The sequence below is a fragment of the Odontomachus brunneus genome, unplaced genomic scaffold (assembly GCF_010583005.1).
Source record: "Odontomachus brunneus isolate Ranch 3 - 2012 unplaced genomic scaffold, Obru_v1 Obru_scaffold_004, whole genome shotgun sequence".
Taxonomy (NCBI): domain Eukaryota; kingdom Metazoa; phylum Arthropoda; class Insecta; order Hymenoptera; family Formicidae; genus Odontomachus; species Odontomachus brunneus.
Genome location: NW_022639454.1, coordinates 286,688 through 302,726, shown reverse-complemented (window position 1 = coordinate 302,726; position 16,039 = coordinate 286,688). Strand labels below are relative to the sequence as shown.

The following is a 16,039-nucleotide window of genomic DNA, read 5'->3' as shown; positions in this document are numbered from 1 at the left end:
GAATTGGACGTGAGAGATTTCGTTGAAGCATGGGTTAGGTTAAAGGAAAAAATAGAGTACTGGATTTTGGGGCTAAGTAAATTACAGATTTACTGAGAAATCGAAAGTGCGATTAACATCGTTTCGATTGATATTTAATTGATATAAACATTTTTATTTTGCATACTGTGTTAAGTTAGTGAAACTGTGCGCACGTATATATATATTCTATATATATATATATATATATATATATATATATATATATATATATGTATTTATGGAAGAAAATATAAATTCAAACGCGATGCAGTTTTGTTTCTCAACGAATATAAAACATCCGGAATTGTGTTTGCTTAATTGATCGTGCATGTCGATCAAGGATAGAAATAGAGAGCCAAGGTCTGGAAGAGAATAACGTAAGGTCGTTAGTTTCCGGTCGAACGTGTGCTCATTCCACAGAGTCCCAGTTGGTCACGATGTTCGGGTTATTCGGCACTGTCTAATGAGCCTCGACACCCGGATTCCCATGACGCTTGACTCTCGTATTATAATGCACTTTCGTCGTTGGTACAAACCACCACGGTATTACATCGCCATATATAAATGAATTAATAGCATACTGAACAATTAGTTTGGCTTTTTCTTATCCTCTATGGAATGAAGAAGATTAACATCTCTCAAAAACTTTTGCATAATTGAGGCCTTTCGAATCTTATGTCGGATTTCGACGAGCACGAAACGTTCTCATTGATATTATTATCGATCACAACAATAGCGAGAGCAATCGTAATCGTGAATGATTCGTGGCAACTAGGCAAGGACTGTGTACTCATTTGTCGCGCATTAACGATGGTTATGCTCGCAGCCAGCGGGGACAGCGTGCGCATCGTTAATCACGATGAATTCGCCATGATTAATTATGCTTTTCACCCGATTAGTTCTCCCACCCGTCCTATATTCTTTCCTCCTTCTCTCCTCCGCCTCTCTATTTCAACTGACGATCGCAATCACATTGACAACATATTTCTCTAAACTTGCGAGAATAAATATTGCAAAAATTACCGTCCCTTCTTACATATCAGAATTATAAGTTTGAAACAATCTATATAGATTAGTAGAATAAGAAGAATTTAATGACAAAACTAAGATGAGAAAAAGTAAACTATTTGTTTTCAATCTTCGATAACGTAATTGTATGTCGCAAATCTAATATAGCTCGTGTTGTGTCGAATTTTTTGTCGATTAAGAAAAACGAAATAAAGATTAAAGAACAAAATTTTTATTCGCTAACGCACCGACGTCCGAGAATAGCTCGCGATGGTTCACAGTTTCCTCGGAAAAACGTCGACGGGAAACGGGGTAGATCTCGAAAAAGAGAGAAAGAGGGAGAGGGAGCATCGTCGTCCCTTCGACCGGATGTGTCATTTGGTACCTGGGTCACGTACCTCTTCGTATTGACAGGCCAACCAGCCAACCAGGAGGCCTCCACCCTGCTTCGTCTGCGCGCTTTTCGCTCGAGGATCAGCATCCTGGAACAATCGCGATCTTCTCGAGAGAAACCATTCACGCCGACCAAACACACGCTGCGAGAGATAACGTTGAAAATAAAGAGAACAGCCTAGATGATATCTATTTTATTTTAATAAAACAACATTTTAAAAAATTTTTTACATTTATATTTAACTTGCTGTGGCTAGAGATTTGCAGTGATCGTTAAGCTTGAGAAATTAATTTAAATATGGTGTGTATTATACATGAGTAGTAAGTATACATTAGTTAAAGTTATCTTGTTCCGAGGAGAACATAGGCACAGTACACATGTATACATGTGCGTTGCAGATGAAATTATACTTCTCTCTTTTTTTTTTCTTTTTTTTTCCTTTTTCATTAAAATCTATAGAACTTATGTGCACAGTGTATTATATTTCCCGTAAATATTTATTTCTATAAGTAAAGAATTAATTATAAGAAATTTAATTTGATAAACATCATGCAATCGATGAAACGAGCTAGGCGTACGCCTAATATTGTGTTATCCTTGTTGTAGGATATCGAGTGTCTCGCAGTGATGGTACAGCGATGAGCCTGCAGACCCAGGCCTCAGGCCAGCGCCCTGCGAGGTACTCCCCTCAGGAGACCGTCAAAGTGAGTCTTTTATTAAAAGAACAATCGTAATGAGATAAAAGGCAAAATAAAGTAAACATCACACATTATTATATATTCTACATACGCACGCGTGCGTATGTTATATATATATATATATATATATATATATATACAAATATATTTGCATGCACAAACGCCTACACAACGTCGTATGTTACGAAACATGTCTTGAAAAATTGTCATTTTGTTAAAATATTTATCATCAAGCTTTTCATTCAAAAATTTTAGATGAGTAAAATTTTAAATAAGTTAAAAACATACCTGAAAACAGTTTGTTAAAGCTTTTCTTTTGCACAAAATTTGAGAATCTGACAGAAATTGAGCAACGTTTGTTGTTACGTTTTTCATCGATGATAATTAACTAGACAAGTCGCTTCCACAGTGATAACGTAGTAGTGTATGGACTATGCGCAACTAATATCACACAGTACTTAATGTTGTGCATATAGAGAGGCAGAGAGAAAGTAAACGAAATGGATAACATTCAGAATCTCTTCAGCGTATGATGAAAATATTGTCAATCTGGAATTCTAAGAATAATTAAAATAACATTTATTCAGTGAAGCTCCATTAATAAAATTATGCTTGTATAATAATTAGTAGAAAAACATTCCTTTGAAATTTTCTGCGAATTTATAAATATCTCTTTATAAAGATAAAGAAAAAACAGCGAACAATAAAAATAATAATATATTCCATATAGATTCTATTCACTTAATTTACTGTAAGAATTAAGATTCATACGATAAGATCATAAGTGCAATTGGATAAATTTACAATGAGGACAAATAGAACAAATTATTTTCCACGCACATTCTAATGATCATCTGAATTAATACCTTACTCTGTATGACGATAACCTCGTCGCACCCCTATCGCAGTTGGCTTGCCGATCATTTTACGCGCGAATGCTCGTCATTGCTTTCTTTTCGGCCTCTCTGTCGCTGACGTCATTCTCGTGAAGGACTTCGCGAAATGAACAGGGTGTAGGTGACAAAAACCATACTCCAGCGTATACTCTTCACGCACCGAGAACTCTCCGCGAAATTTCATCTCGTGAAATTATGTTTTTGCATTCAACTTTTTTTCTCGCGGAAGTAATTATATATATATATATATATATATATATATATATATATATATATATATTTCTCGTTAACATAATATGATTATAGCGTATAACATGATTTACGAGACATCTATATGTCAAATAGAAAATGTTTATATATATAAAAAGTACTATTTATTATTTTTATATAAAGTCTAAACCGCGCGGAAAGAAGAATAGTCTCGGAAAAACTGTCTCATAATTAGCAACTAATTAACTAAACGTAATTATCCTGTTACATTAAAACATCGTGCGGTTGGTATTAACGCTTATTCGAACAAATCTGCGTTTTCCGATTCCTTTCATTCAGTTTTACTAAAAAGAAGAATTTGCAAGGGGTTGAAAATTTAACATGGGCTCGTGTGGGAAATTCGCAAAAAACTCACGAGGGTGTGCGGTAAGATTTCGCAGACGTAAGCCAATTTAGTACGTGTTAACCCTCCATCCTCTCTCTTCGTCTCTCCCTCTCCTCTCTCTCTCTCTCTATTTTTTTCTCTCTCCTTAATCCTCGTAAAGCCCAATCTACACCTTGGTTCAATCACGAAGATGATCATATTGAGAGTCATTGGATAAAAATAGGATATTAGTAGTAATAGTTTTGTTTAGGCGTCGACAGAAACGAATCGCAATGTGTGCTCCTCGACTTTAACAAATTTTAAAATTACTATCCGTACAAGCGATACGCTCCATGTTAGGGAAAATACAGACGCGTCGCGCTAATATTTGTTGTGTGAATAATACATTTTTCCTCTGACATATCTGATAGGATAAAAGTAAATTCGCGGCACCAATGTGTGAAATGAGCCTAAATTCGCGCATATCGTCACGGCGCGCGTCGGACTAGGTGTTGTATCTTTAATTATCCGCGTGCAACCTAGGGACGAAGGAAGATCTCCGAGGGATGGTGCGAAGCTATTCGGAGGGTTGCAAAATGGTATCATCTCTCGTCCTCATGGTCGGGGCGTGGCTCCTTTTAGCCGGAAATCTCTTCTTCCTTTCACGTTTTTTATCGAGCGTTTACATGGAAAAGTGAACGTTCCCAGAAAAGTGTGATATAATAAATATAGATAAATAACAAAAATAGAAATTGACATATCAGTCGTACGTATCGGATGATTTTATCGGTAAGAGATATCTAATTAGTTTCGCAATTATACGTTGATAGGTTTTAAGAGCTAGTCGTTTTCAAACTTTCTCGAAACATTTTCTAACCCTTTAGAATTTGAGTCTAAATGTCTCTGTATAACGACAAAACACTCCGTACATCCATACATTTCCGTACGCAGGAATGTGTCGTAAAAGCGGAGGTCCTAGTTTCGGAACAGGAAGCTACCCTTCGGAATCTAGCGCGTGTCAACGTGGAACTTATTGTAGAAGACGGGGGAGAGGGTGGAAAGTCGAGTCGAGGGTCGGTACTCGCGCGAGAATACCCCTCGGGCGTATTTGCGCGGTCAGGCATCGATTAGCCATTTGAGGATCGAGTCGATATCGTCTCCCCTATTTCTCGATATATCGCGGCTTTCTCTCTTTCGCAACATATTGTGCGCAACGGAAGGGTAGTTATCGCCGATATCGCGAGTAACGAGTTGCAAGGTATCATTTCCCCCCCTCCTCTCAAAGCTTTGGTCTCTTCTCTCTCTCTCTCTCTCTCTCTCTCTCTCTCTCTCTCTCTCTCTCCCTTCATCTCGTTTTATTACTCTTATCGATCAGTGATGTTATTCGTTGTCGGCTAAACAGCCGTGTCACCAAAATCTTCAAAGAAAAGCACAGAAAATCGAATAAATGCAATTAATTTTGAGAGATAAATGATGGAAAATGTAAAAAGTGGGAATCATTCGACACAATTTCGTATTAAATTGTTCACTAAGAAATATAATGACCATCGTTGTTGTTAAAAATTAAAATGCGACGATGTTATTGTATGACAAACTATATGTGTAGACGCGCTCTTCTCGCGTGACGTTTACGAGCTTGGAAGTTTGCGAGCAGTCTTGCGGTTGATTCGCCAAGTTTTAACTGCCAAAACTTACGCTTTCCCCATCGAGACACTGCGCGCCGGCCGACGTCGGTTACCGCCTGTCCTTCAGAATTATTAATTAGATACGAGAGGAACTAATTTACAAGCGCGCCGTTATCGAGGAGAGAGGGTGTGAATCCGCATGATATATCTTCGTAAGATCCCTCAATTTTATCAGCGTTCGCTTTAATATCAAGCAGGGAAAGAAAATTCTCATAATTACGTACTCGCGCTTGTTCGAGACATTTAACTTAGGCCGCGAGTGATATCGTACATTGAAACTCAAAAACATTATAAAAGTGGCTTCGAGACTCGTAGTCCGTGTCGAACTTTCCGCGACCGCAATCATGTTACGCGATATCAAAGATTAATCGAAGATTATTATAATCGAAATTTGGCCGACTCTAATGAAACACATCGCGATTAAAAATTAAGACCGTCTTACGATTGTTCTTCGACTACTCTTTCTTCCTTTCTCTGTCTAGGGAACATATATTACATATTCACCTCAGATAAGACAACTAATATTCTTGCCCCTCTCTGGACACACTGTTACAACAATTTTATTAGTGAACATATTCACGGCTTTTAATAGCGATGCTGATTTTTACAATTAATATAATCGCAGATATTTGTCAAAGAATCTAATAGCTACAAAGAAACTACAAGGATTATTTTGTAACGTACTATATAATTACTTGCAAAATTTTATTGGGCATAAGATACAAATTTTGCTCTTATAATTTTGCTTCTAGTGTGTTTCTTATAAAATTACTTGCTCCGAAAATTCCGCGGTTACTCGGAAATTATTAGTTTGAAGAACATGACATGCATGACACTCAAGACAACTAATTCCCTGTCAGTCGAACGGCTCAATTTCCTCGTTGCGTCGTTTAACCCTCCGAAAGATAATGGACTAACCAGCATAAGGACTCGCTTATGGCACAGAAGCATCTTTTTAATTGAAATGTCGAAAATCGGATACCTTTATAGGCATTATTATTCCCGTTTCACTTGTATTACGCGTTTTAGCATGCAGAAAGTGGAAAAAAAGTCGCGTTATATTGATGTCAGTGCGAATTTCTCGACATCATGAATAGATTAACTAATTAAAAGCAGTTTACACGCAAAAACATTAGAAAATCTAAATATCGTACCTCGCAAAAACATCTATAAATATATAATCTAAGATATAATTAATAAAATATTATTTATTTTCCAGTATATAAAACTTTTTCTTTTTTTAATTTAATTTAAAAAAATTTACATCACAAAAAGGCATATATTTTTTACATATTAAGTATTAAAATAAAATTTTACATTGGGTTGAAACATATCTTATATATAATTTAAATAAAAGTTTCTCTCTCTCTCTCTCTCTCTCTCTCTGCTTTTTCTAAAAGTTATTCACCACGGAAACTTAGTATTCGAAGTAACAAAATCATCTGTTTGGCGACTCAAGCGTTCGCATCTCTAGCAATAAAATTTAGATATTGAATCGTGATCGACAGATCGTTCCACAAAACGTATCCCCACTCAAGGAAGACGATGAATACGTGTAACCCTGAAAGTTTCCGTCCTTTAACCCTGCCGTCCCCTAAGAATTGAGAATCGATACCGGCGCCTGGTCGGGAAGAGTTTCTGCAACTTTGCTCCGGGGGCGAGTACGCGAGGGAGTTCTCCAGAGCCTCCGCACTACCAGAATTCGGGGGTTTCACGATATTTATGTGACAGCAGCTGTAGGCACACCAGCCCCTGGTCTCGGGCTGTTTCGAGGCACTGCCTGTTTCAAGTTCTAAGCTTCTTTGGGAACAGAGGTGAGGAGAGAGGGAGAGAAATCGGTGAGGACGCGAAATGGTACTCCAAGAAATATTACTGGAACGGCGCGAAAAATAGCGCAGGATCTAAAGCTTGTTTTATAGGAGACGATAGCGATAGAGAGTGAGTCTGGTTGCGTTTGCGTCCCACTATTGTATAATACAAGCACTCAGAATCGACGATCCTCGACCGAGTGATATTTTCCCATCATATTTTAAGTAAAATACAACTTTATACTATTTATTTCCCTGACTGTATGTTACTTTTCCCCATATATATGTTATTTTAGTTTACTTGTTTACGAAATTAAAGTCTATTCTACACGATTACGTTGGGACGTGGATAGCTGAAGGCACGTTCCAAGATAGAACGGGCGAAAAGTTTGTCGATAATCTAAGCACGGATCCGCCGGGCAGAATTATTATCTCGAGAGGTCGAATGGGCGGCCAAGCTTACGCGATTGTACGAAGGGTACGAGTTGATAATGATCTCATAATTTGATATCTAGTGCGCGCGGATAAGACCTCCGCGTGTCTCATTATGCGGCTCGATTAAGAAATCTTCAGTTGGCTAGTCGGTTATCATAGAATTTTCTTTTTCCTTTCTTGTTTTTATTTTTCATATCCAATTGATAGAGGTTACTTTGAACTCATTATTTTCTCATTCTCTCCATTGTGAATTAATAATGTATTCGCCCACGATGGAAGAATGAATTGTAAAAAACAATACACACAAATAAAAAATACATAAAATATAATATATAGTAAAATCTTTGTGAGAGTTCACAATTGAAAAGCTTCTCTTTTTCGACACACTAAAACGAGATTTGTGTAGAAATAACAATTATGGTTTACGAATTTTTGCAAAATCAATACCATTTTACTGAAATAAAAATAATCTAGCTTACTCTCGATACTGTCGATCGACACACTAATGATCGCACATATGGCACTATTATGGCCGATATAAACAGGTCAAAGTACTTGAAATCGTTGAAAATGATCGATTGCTTTCGAGATTAATGTCGCACTGAGTGCGTGGGCGTAGACGAATGAATTTATATTATTTGTTGAAAAGCTTTTTCAAAGAATAATCAATTAGCTCGTTGTTGAAGTCAGGAAGGATCGAAATGCATCTCGCGTGTTTGTTAAGGCGAGGGTTCGTATTATTATCACCGATCACGGATACACGCTTATGTGTTATCGAACCGGTTAAGCGATACGTAACCGGTGACGTGCAAAAAATGGTCTGCATGCGAGCGAATAAACGGACTCAAAAACTTGCGTGATACTATGTGACGTAAGAAGGGGACATAAAAGCGAAGAAAATGAAGAATTAAATATTCTACCGGCTAGTCACACACGCAAATGAGATTAATCGGGCTTTTATGCTTCGGGCCAATGTCGACGTATGCTTTTTTCAATCTGTCGATATCCTTTGTAATGCATACCTCCCTTTCGTTCAATAATCAATCCGCAATTAGGAATTGACATTGATTCCATTTATATTATTTGTCGGAAAGCGAATATTGATAATAGGAAAGCGTAATATTAAAAATTTATCCTTCAAATTATTTACTTATTACAGACGACCAGTTTTATTAATTAATAAACATTTTACATCTGGATATTCGAATTTGAGAAAAATCCAGAGAATTCCACATCTTAATATAATTTCTTTTATATGGATGAATTGGATTTCCTTTATATAACATAATATGTTATTTTGCAAAGGATATTACCCAGTAAACACAAAGTATTATCGATGTTACAATGTCAGCTCAATTATATGGTATATTATGTAATTTTACTTTGTTATATAGTAAAGTAACAGTTATATAATATACTATATGATTGTGCTGACATTGTAACAAGGATGATACATTGTGTTTACAGGCAAAATATTAATTACGAATAATTACTTTAAAAAGTAGAATAAGTGTTAATTATATTTGAGCAATTTATATATAAAATTCGACCAAACGACTTTTTTCTACCGAAAAAGCAATATAACTTTTACTTTTTTCAAGTAAAAAAAGAAAAATAAAACCTATGGAAAGTTACACTGAAGCGAGCTTCATTTTTTACGTGAAATAGCAAATAAAATTACTGTCTCGTATAAACCGTCAAAAAATTTCCAAATTTGAGTCCCAAAAGGGACGATTCGTCGTGACCTTCTCCGTCGATCGGATAGAAAGTGAAATCAGCGGAGAAAGCGCGAGGAAAGCATCCCCTTGAAACTTTAAAGTCAACTTTCGCTTTTCCACCGTTGATCCATCCCCGCAGTCCTCGCCTGTTTTCCCTCTCCACGGTCGTTCCAGGAGTCAAGGTAATGCTCGGCCGCGATAAACACCGGCACCCGGACAAAAGTTTCGCTGCCGCGAAACGCGCATGATCTAACGGCCACGTGGGAAAATCCACCCCCAACGAACGTGAGAACGTGTTCGCAAGGGGGCGGCGAGGGAGGAAGGAAGCAGGGTCGGGGTTGTATCATTTCCCGCTGCTACGCTAAAGAGGCCTGTTTCCGTTTTTCGATGTTATTGCATTGAAGCACCGTTTGTTCCGAAAGATATTTTCCTATTTGTATTTCTTCTTTTTAAAACACATACTATCTATTTTTGGAGATAATGTTTAGGTGCGCAGATCTCTAATCTATACGGTGGTAAGACAAATGAAATTATAAAGAAATAAAGTTGAATTATATATCAATTAAAAAAGAAAATTTCAGCAGCAAAGTTTATTTAGTGCAATAGGCGTATAAATAAGGTGAAACATCGTGTAACACAGTTAAATTTCGCGAAATTTCGGCGCAATATACAAATTTGAATCTTTAAGCTCACAATATACGAACGATTATTAAACTTGTAAATGAGTAAGTTGTGCCGTGAAAAACTATTCCGAGATAACCAATCGAGATGCAGATCGCATATTGTGCGTTTCTATAATTCTCGGTCGTCGTCGTGGCTTCTCGAGGACATTCACGTTAAAATTACTCTCTCCGGATGGTAACGCCAGAACGATGCGACGTCCTTTTTTTCGGGAAAGCCGCAGGTAGCTCGCGAATGGCGCGGGACAAAAGTTTTCCGGTGAGTCGAATTAATGGCAAATCCATAGCACAGAGTACTAGCTCGGTTTCTCCACCCTAGCCGCCAACCCCCGATGCGCCACTAGGGCTCCATCTCTCGACAGGGTTGTGTCACTCTCGGAGCTGTGACCTACGACCGTTACACTGATTTCTGATCACATATTCAGTGCAAAATACTGGAACACAATTCTGGGAAAGAATAAGTCGAAATATTTAGAAAGTGGCTCCAAATTATAAACATAAAACGTATCCTATAATATATTATATTTCTATTTTTTTGTCTTCTACAGATTTCAAGTTCCAGCTAGAACTGTGTAATGCGTCGTAGAATTTCTAAGTTGATAAAACAAAAAGGTTAGTTCTTTTTTTTTTAGAAAATGTGTTATATCCTTTCTCCTGTTTTTCTATAATAATCTTATCTTTCACGAGCTATGTATTTCGCAAAAAACCCGCCTTCAGTACATTATACCGCCATATTCGGGGTGAGCTACCCTCTTTGGGAGTTTCATCTACCGAGAAGTTCACTACAGTCGGTAAGAACTCGACCGACGAATAATTACAAAGATCTCCACCGAAACTTAAAATAAATAATCATCATAGTTAAATTATGATGAAATAGTTTATTCACAAACTTGAAGTATAATACTTTCAGTGTAGAACGCCAAATGGCAAATTTGTCGCTATAAAAAAAAAAATATATATATATATATATCATATATATAGATATCATATATACATACATACATATATATGAATATAAATATAAAAATATATATATATATATAAATAAATAAATAAATAAATATATATATATATATATATACATATATATATATATATATATATATATATATATATATATATACATACATAGTCGTAAATTGTATCGCATTCGTCAAAAGTACTTTATGTATTTCTGACTGCTCAAATATAAAATTTTGTACATTATCATACACATTATACGAAAAACTTTTTTGTGTAATTAAGCATTATATCACAATCATAAATTAATATCTGCCTACTGATACAATGTTGTATTTTATTAAAGATAGGTACGACAGGCGTTGAAAACTCTTGAAAAAGTTTCTTTATTTTACGTTGAAAACCAATCAAATAAATAAAAACTGCGGTTTTGATCCTAATTCTAGAATGGAATTCTTAACATTAAAATAAAATAAATTGATTATTTCAATGAACAGAATCTCTTTCGAATACTAACGAACAAGTGTTTGAGTAAAAAATTGCATCGTAATTTTTTTTGTCAAGGGAAATCCATTTCAATTTGCAACGAAACATCTCTCGAGAGTTATTTCTAAAATTATATTTAAAATTAATCGACATTAATATCGACGCAATTTATCATATGTAGTTTTTGTACATATGTGCAAATCGGCTAAATGACGCGTGCAATTCGGGACTTAATCTGATTCGGTGAGAGAGGAGGGCGCAGCGATACGCAGGTCCTATAATGCGTGCATCGCGGTAGGGTGCAAGCTTAATCTTCGGTAGAGTCGGGGCTTGGGGGTTACCTATAACGGGATGTACCAGGATTATAAGTTGTAAGCTCCCCGGGCCGCGAAATCCCATTCGTTAGCGATGCGAACTTGCGGCTAGCCAGGATATGGTCGACGAGTGGGTGCGGAATTTTACGGGTAAAACGGAAGCCTTTTCCTGGTACTTTAATATTAATCGAACATTCGGTCTCGTAAAGATATTCGTGATATCGTCGAATTTTTTACATTTTTGGTTAAGTCGCGTCTCACGTGCCAAAGGGAAAGATTATTAGAAAATAGAGAGTAATCATTGTCTTTTGAAGCAACACTACCCGGTGATAGTTGATCCATACGAAGGAATAATCACCCTGTCTCTCGTCCACGACTAAAGCGATCAGATCTTATCAAGATGCTATTCATGAAGCAGTAGTTGAATAAATGACGGACGTCTCTATTATCGCGGAAAATTACTGACAAAGCGTTCGTACACTTTTGTGATCAAAATTGATCACCCAAAACTTAGAAAGACTCAATGGTTGGCTGTGCTGGAATATTTAATGTCATAAGTATTCAGAGAGAGAGAGAGAGAGAGAGAGAGAGAAAGAGAGAGTGTGGGTGTGTGTATGTGTGTGTTGATTTACACTAATAAGAGTTATTTTGTTATGACTATTTTCACGGACATAAGAGGTCGTCTCGTGGACTCGATACGACCGCATCGGCACGACACTCGTCGCAATATGGTGCGATCATACACCAACTCCGTAGCCGAATGTAATTAGTTTTCGGCCCCGCGGCTATGATATGGTATGGGGTTGTCGTAGATGCCGAGGGCCATCCTATACATACACATGCACGCGTCGTTTCGCGGATGCCCGAGGGTGGATGCCCGCTCAGGGGTGGGTTCAGTTTGCTTCAGGCACCCTTAGCAAGTGCATTCATTGTCCGGGTGCAGAAACCCGAAAATACGCTTATCGCTCAACCGACATTTTGTGATTTCCTTTCGCGAATTCCGTGCACTTCCTATCTATCTTGGAACATGAATGTTTATTCGTCATCGTATATTATTTCCCACTTTGCAATATATTTTCTAGTGAAAAAAGTTAGAAAGTGAAAATTGTGTTATTTAGTACGTACGCACGGACATATATATGTATACACATCTTTTGATCAAGAGGTCTCTTGGACTGATTTTTCATTAATAATGACAGTTACGTTAATATAGATACAAATAAAAAAAATGTGAACAATATAGGAAGAAAATACGATGAAATCGGCATATTTGTTGGAATAACACGGATACAAATGATACAGCGGGGAATTGATTAAACAGAAGATGTGTATCATAATACAAGAGTGACGATCTTTTCGCGTCGCTCGACGTCAGGATTCGAATGTCGGAAATTTCGCAATGTCCTCGAAGCGAAGAACCTTCCATGTGGACTGGGACTCTCCTAGCCATGAGACCGGGACGGTGAAACGACGTCCGACATCACTGAACGCCTCCTTCTCAGTGCCAAACAATCGCCACGAGAACATCGAGTATCGCGATCCGAGGTTTCTAGAATCGAGAAATCTAAAATTGGAAACGGAGAAGAGTGTCGCTGTTAAGAGAAGTGAAAAGTACGTGGCGCGTCTTGGGTCGTGCCATCCTTATAAAAAGGACACATCGCCCGAACAGAATGGCCATCCTGAACAAATGCAAACGCCGATACCAACCAAGAGAGGTACGAGGAAAGACTTTGGTCTGATGTTACTGTACGAAACTTCCGAATGCAAATCCGCCGTTTGTCGAATGAGTAAGATCCGCAGCTCCGAGTTCAGCAAGTCCAGGAGCCTGATCCCCAAACTGAAGATGAGAAAATCCTCTGGGACTAGCGGCTTAGTGAACTCGAGTTCGGAAAGTTCAGGGTTTGGATCGCCGTTGTCACCGTTATCTCCACAACAGGATCCACCAATCGGTAAGGACACCTCTAAGGATGTTATCAAGATTAGCGACAGCAAGAGCTCCGGTCTAGGTTCGCCAGGATCACCGGCGGATTCGCCTCTGTCGCCGGAAAATCACGAATACTCGGCGTTTCATCTCATTCAATCGCAGTTGGAGAAAGTGCGAAATTGTCTTTGCGAGAAGCGCCAAGCCGAGGTAATTTCGGAATTACAAAGTGTCGCAGTTTAACATTAATTAATCCATAAAAGTTTCATGTAAGTCTTATAATGAAGCATTCTAATTGAGATGTCTCGCATCTTGGAGCGATCCGTGCGGGATCTTGGCGAGGTCTGGTGTTGCCTGGCGTGGACGAAAAGGCTATAAATCTTATGAGTCACGTCCGTTTGGGGCGAGCAAGACAAACCCCATGGGTACGCGAGCACGTGGTACGAAGGAATTACGTTTACCCTCGTGCATAGGCATGCGCGTAGGCGCTCCGTGTATGCCGTTCATTCAGAATTCTATCTCGCGCACATCTCGATACACTCGCTGTCGATTCTCCTCTCCACTCTCGGCGATATCTTTCTTTTCGTCATTATTACAAGAAATGAAGATGATAAGAGCCGAATATCGAATACGAATGTCATACAGTTATTACAGTTCAGCAATCGATACGGTCGAACAAGACCTCGTTAAGTCACCCGACGGACGTAACTGAATCATGATCACTGATAATGGAGATAAACGTTTACAGAACGTGCAGTCAAACTAGTTTAATTAGCGCAGCTTCGCTGTCTGTCGATTCGATTATCGCGACGTTCGATTATCGCAACCGCGCGTATACGTTCCGATATTACGCGATTACTAATTTGATTAAACATGCCTAATATGGAAATCAACGGGACAGTGAATTTTTTGTTTCTTTTTTTTTCCTTTAAATACATCTTGTCTGTATATTGTCCCGTACTTTGTCCCGTAGATTTTTACAAATCATATGAGCAGCTTGACGACAATTCTAAAAAATTCTAGAGATTTTACAAAAAATGATTTCTTTGAAAAACAACCGTTTCTTTCTAAAATTATTACGTTACATAAGGATATATAAAGTTCAGTATACCCAACAAGTTGATTTCTCTTTCTGCAACAACTTTTGTTTCATCTTGGCAAAATATTGCGATTAGACGACGAGGTTGTCGGATGAGAATCTCTGACCCGAAGAACTGCCGCGGAGCTTGACTGCGCGCATTATTATATTGAAATCGTAGAAACGGAAAAGTAAGTCGACGGGAAACGAACGGAAAGCGAGGAGTCGCAAAGCGTTAAGCCCGATGCGGCTTTATTAATTATTGCGACTACCCTTTGGCAGTCAAAGCCAACCCCGCTCGCCGCGCGTCGCTCGACGGCCACTCGTTTGTATGTGCGTTTACTCGCGTACGGGTTTTCATATCGATTCGACTGGTTTTATTAATAAAGGGATGCGCGATATTAAAGCCGCTCATGAGTTTTTTAAGCCAAAGCAGTTTTATGGAATGTCTGTTCGCACATAAGATGACTTTGTTTGTTGAAACAAATAAAGAAATATCTATTTCATTTCGTCTATAGGATCACGATGAAGAGAATAAGCATCGATATAATGCCTTTATTTTTGCTTGGTTTTTCCAGATAATAATCTGGAAATTTGTATCGTATTGTTGCTTATATTTGTATTTTCAATGCTTCAATTACAAATTGCAATGGAGTCGCAACTTGAAATTAAGTATTACATACAGAGCTTGTTTTAAATTTCCCTATGTGGTTGCAACTTACCGATCTATATACAAGATATTTGTATTTGTTTGAGATCCAATCATTGCAACCCTTATTCACTCTCTCCCAACGTCCAGAAGTATATTAATTAACATCACCCTTTGATCAACCATGTCTCTGCCAGACGGCAAGCTACGTGCCAACTTATTAGTTGCACATTCCAAATCTTTTGGTGTGTCCGCCATAAATATGCAGATTCGTTCTAGAGGGGTTGAGGTACTTTGAAGCAGAGAGTGGGGAAAAGGAGAGGATATTGTGCTGGTACTCATCACCGAGGATATCGAGAGAGAGAAAGAGAGAGTGAGTGAGTGAGTGAGTGAGTGAGTGAGTGAGTGAGTGAGTGAGTGAGTGAGAGGGGAGGGAGAGAGAGAGAGAGAGAGAGAGAGAGAGAGAGAGAGAGAGAGAGAAGGGAAGAATAAGTGAGGGAGATAGCTTCGTGTCTTTGAATCGTAAAGTTGGACGTTTCGTTTCGCGGGTCGCGTCAGTCCACCCTCCTTATCTCTGCCGTGAGAGCGAGGCAAGTTCGTACTTTTAAGACTAAACGCTGGTGATAACTTTGAAGTCGGGTTTTCGCGCTCGCTTTTGCACCTCAGACCCCTCTCTCTCTCTCTCTCTCTCTCTCTCTCTCTCTCTCTCTCTCT

General features: G+C 38.2%; 1 protein-coding gene across 1 annotated transcript in view; it reads left to right on the top strand.

Moving 5' to 3' along the window:
- The window catches only part of LOC116847560 (protein sickie), a 108,279-nt gene that overhangs the window by 8,552 nt on the left and 83,688 nt on the right, over positions 1-16,039 (top strand). Inside the window, exon 2 of the mRNA XM_032822697.1 lies at positions 2,030-2,127. Coding sequence (XP_032678588.1) covers positions 2,062-2,127 — 66 coding nt within the window. The 5' untranslated portion in view covers positions 2,030-2,061. The remainder of the gene's footprint in view (positions 1-2,029; positions 2,128-16,039) is intronic.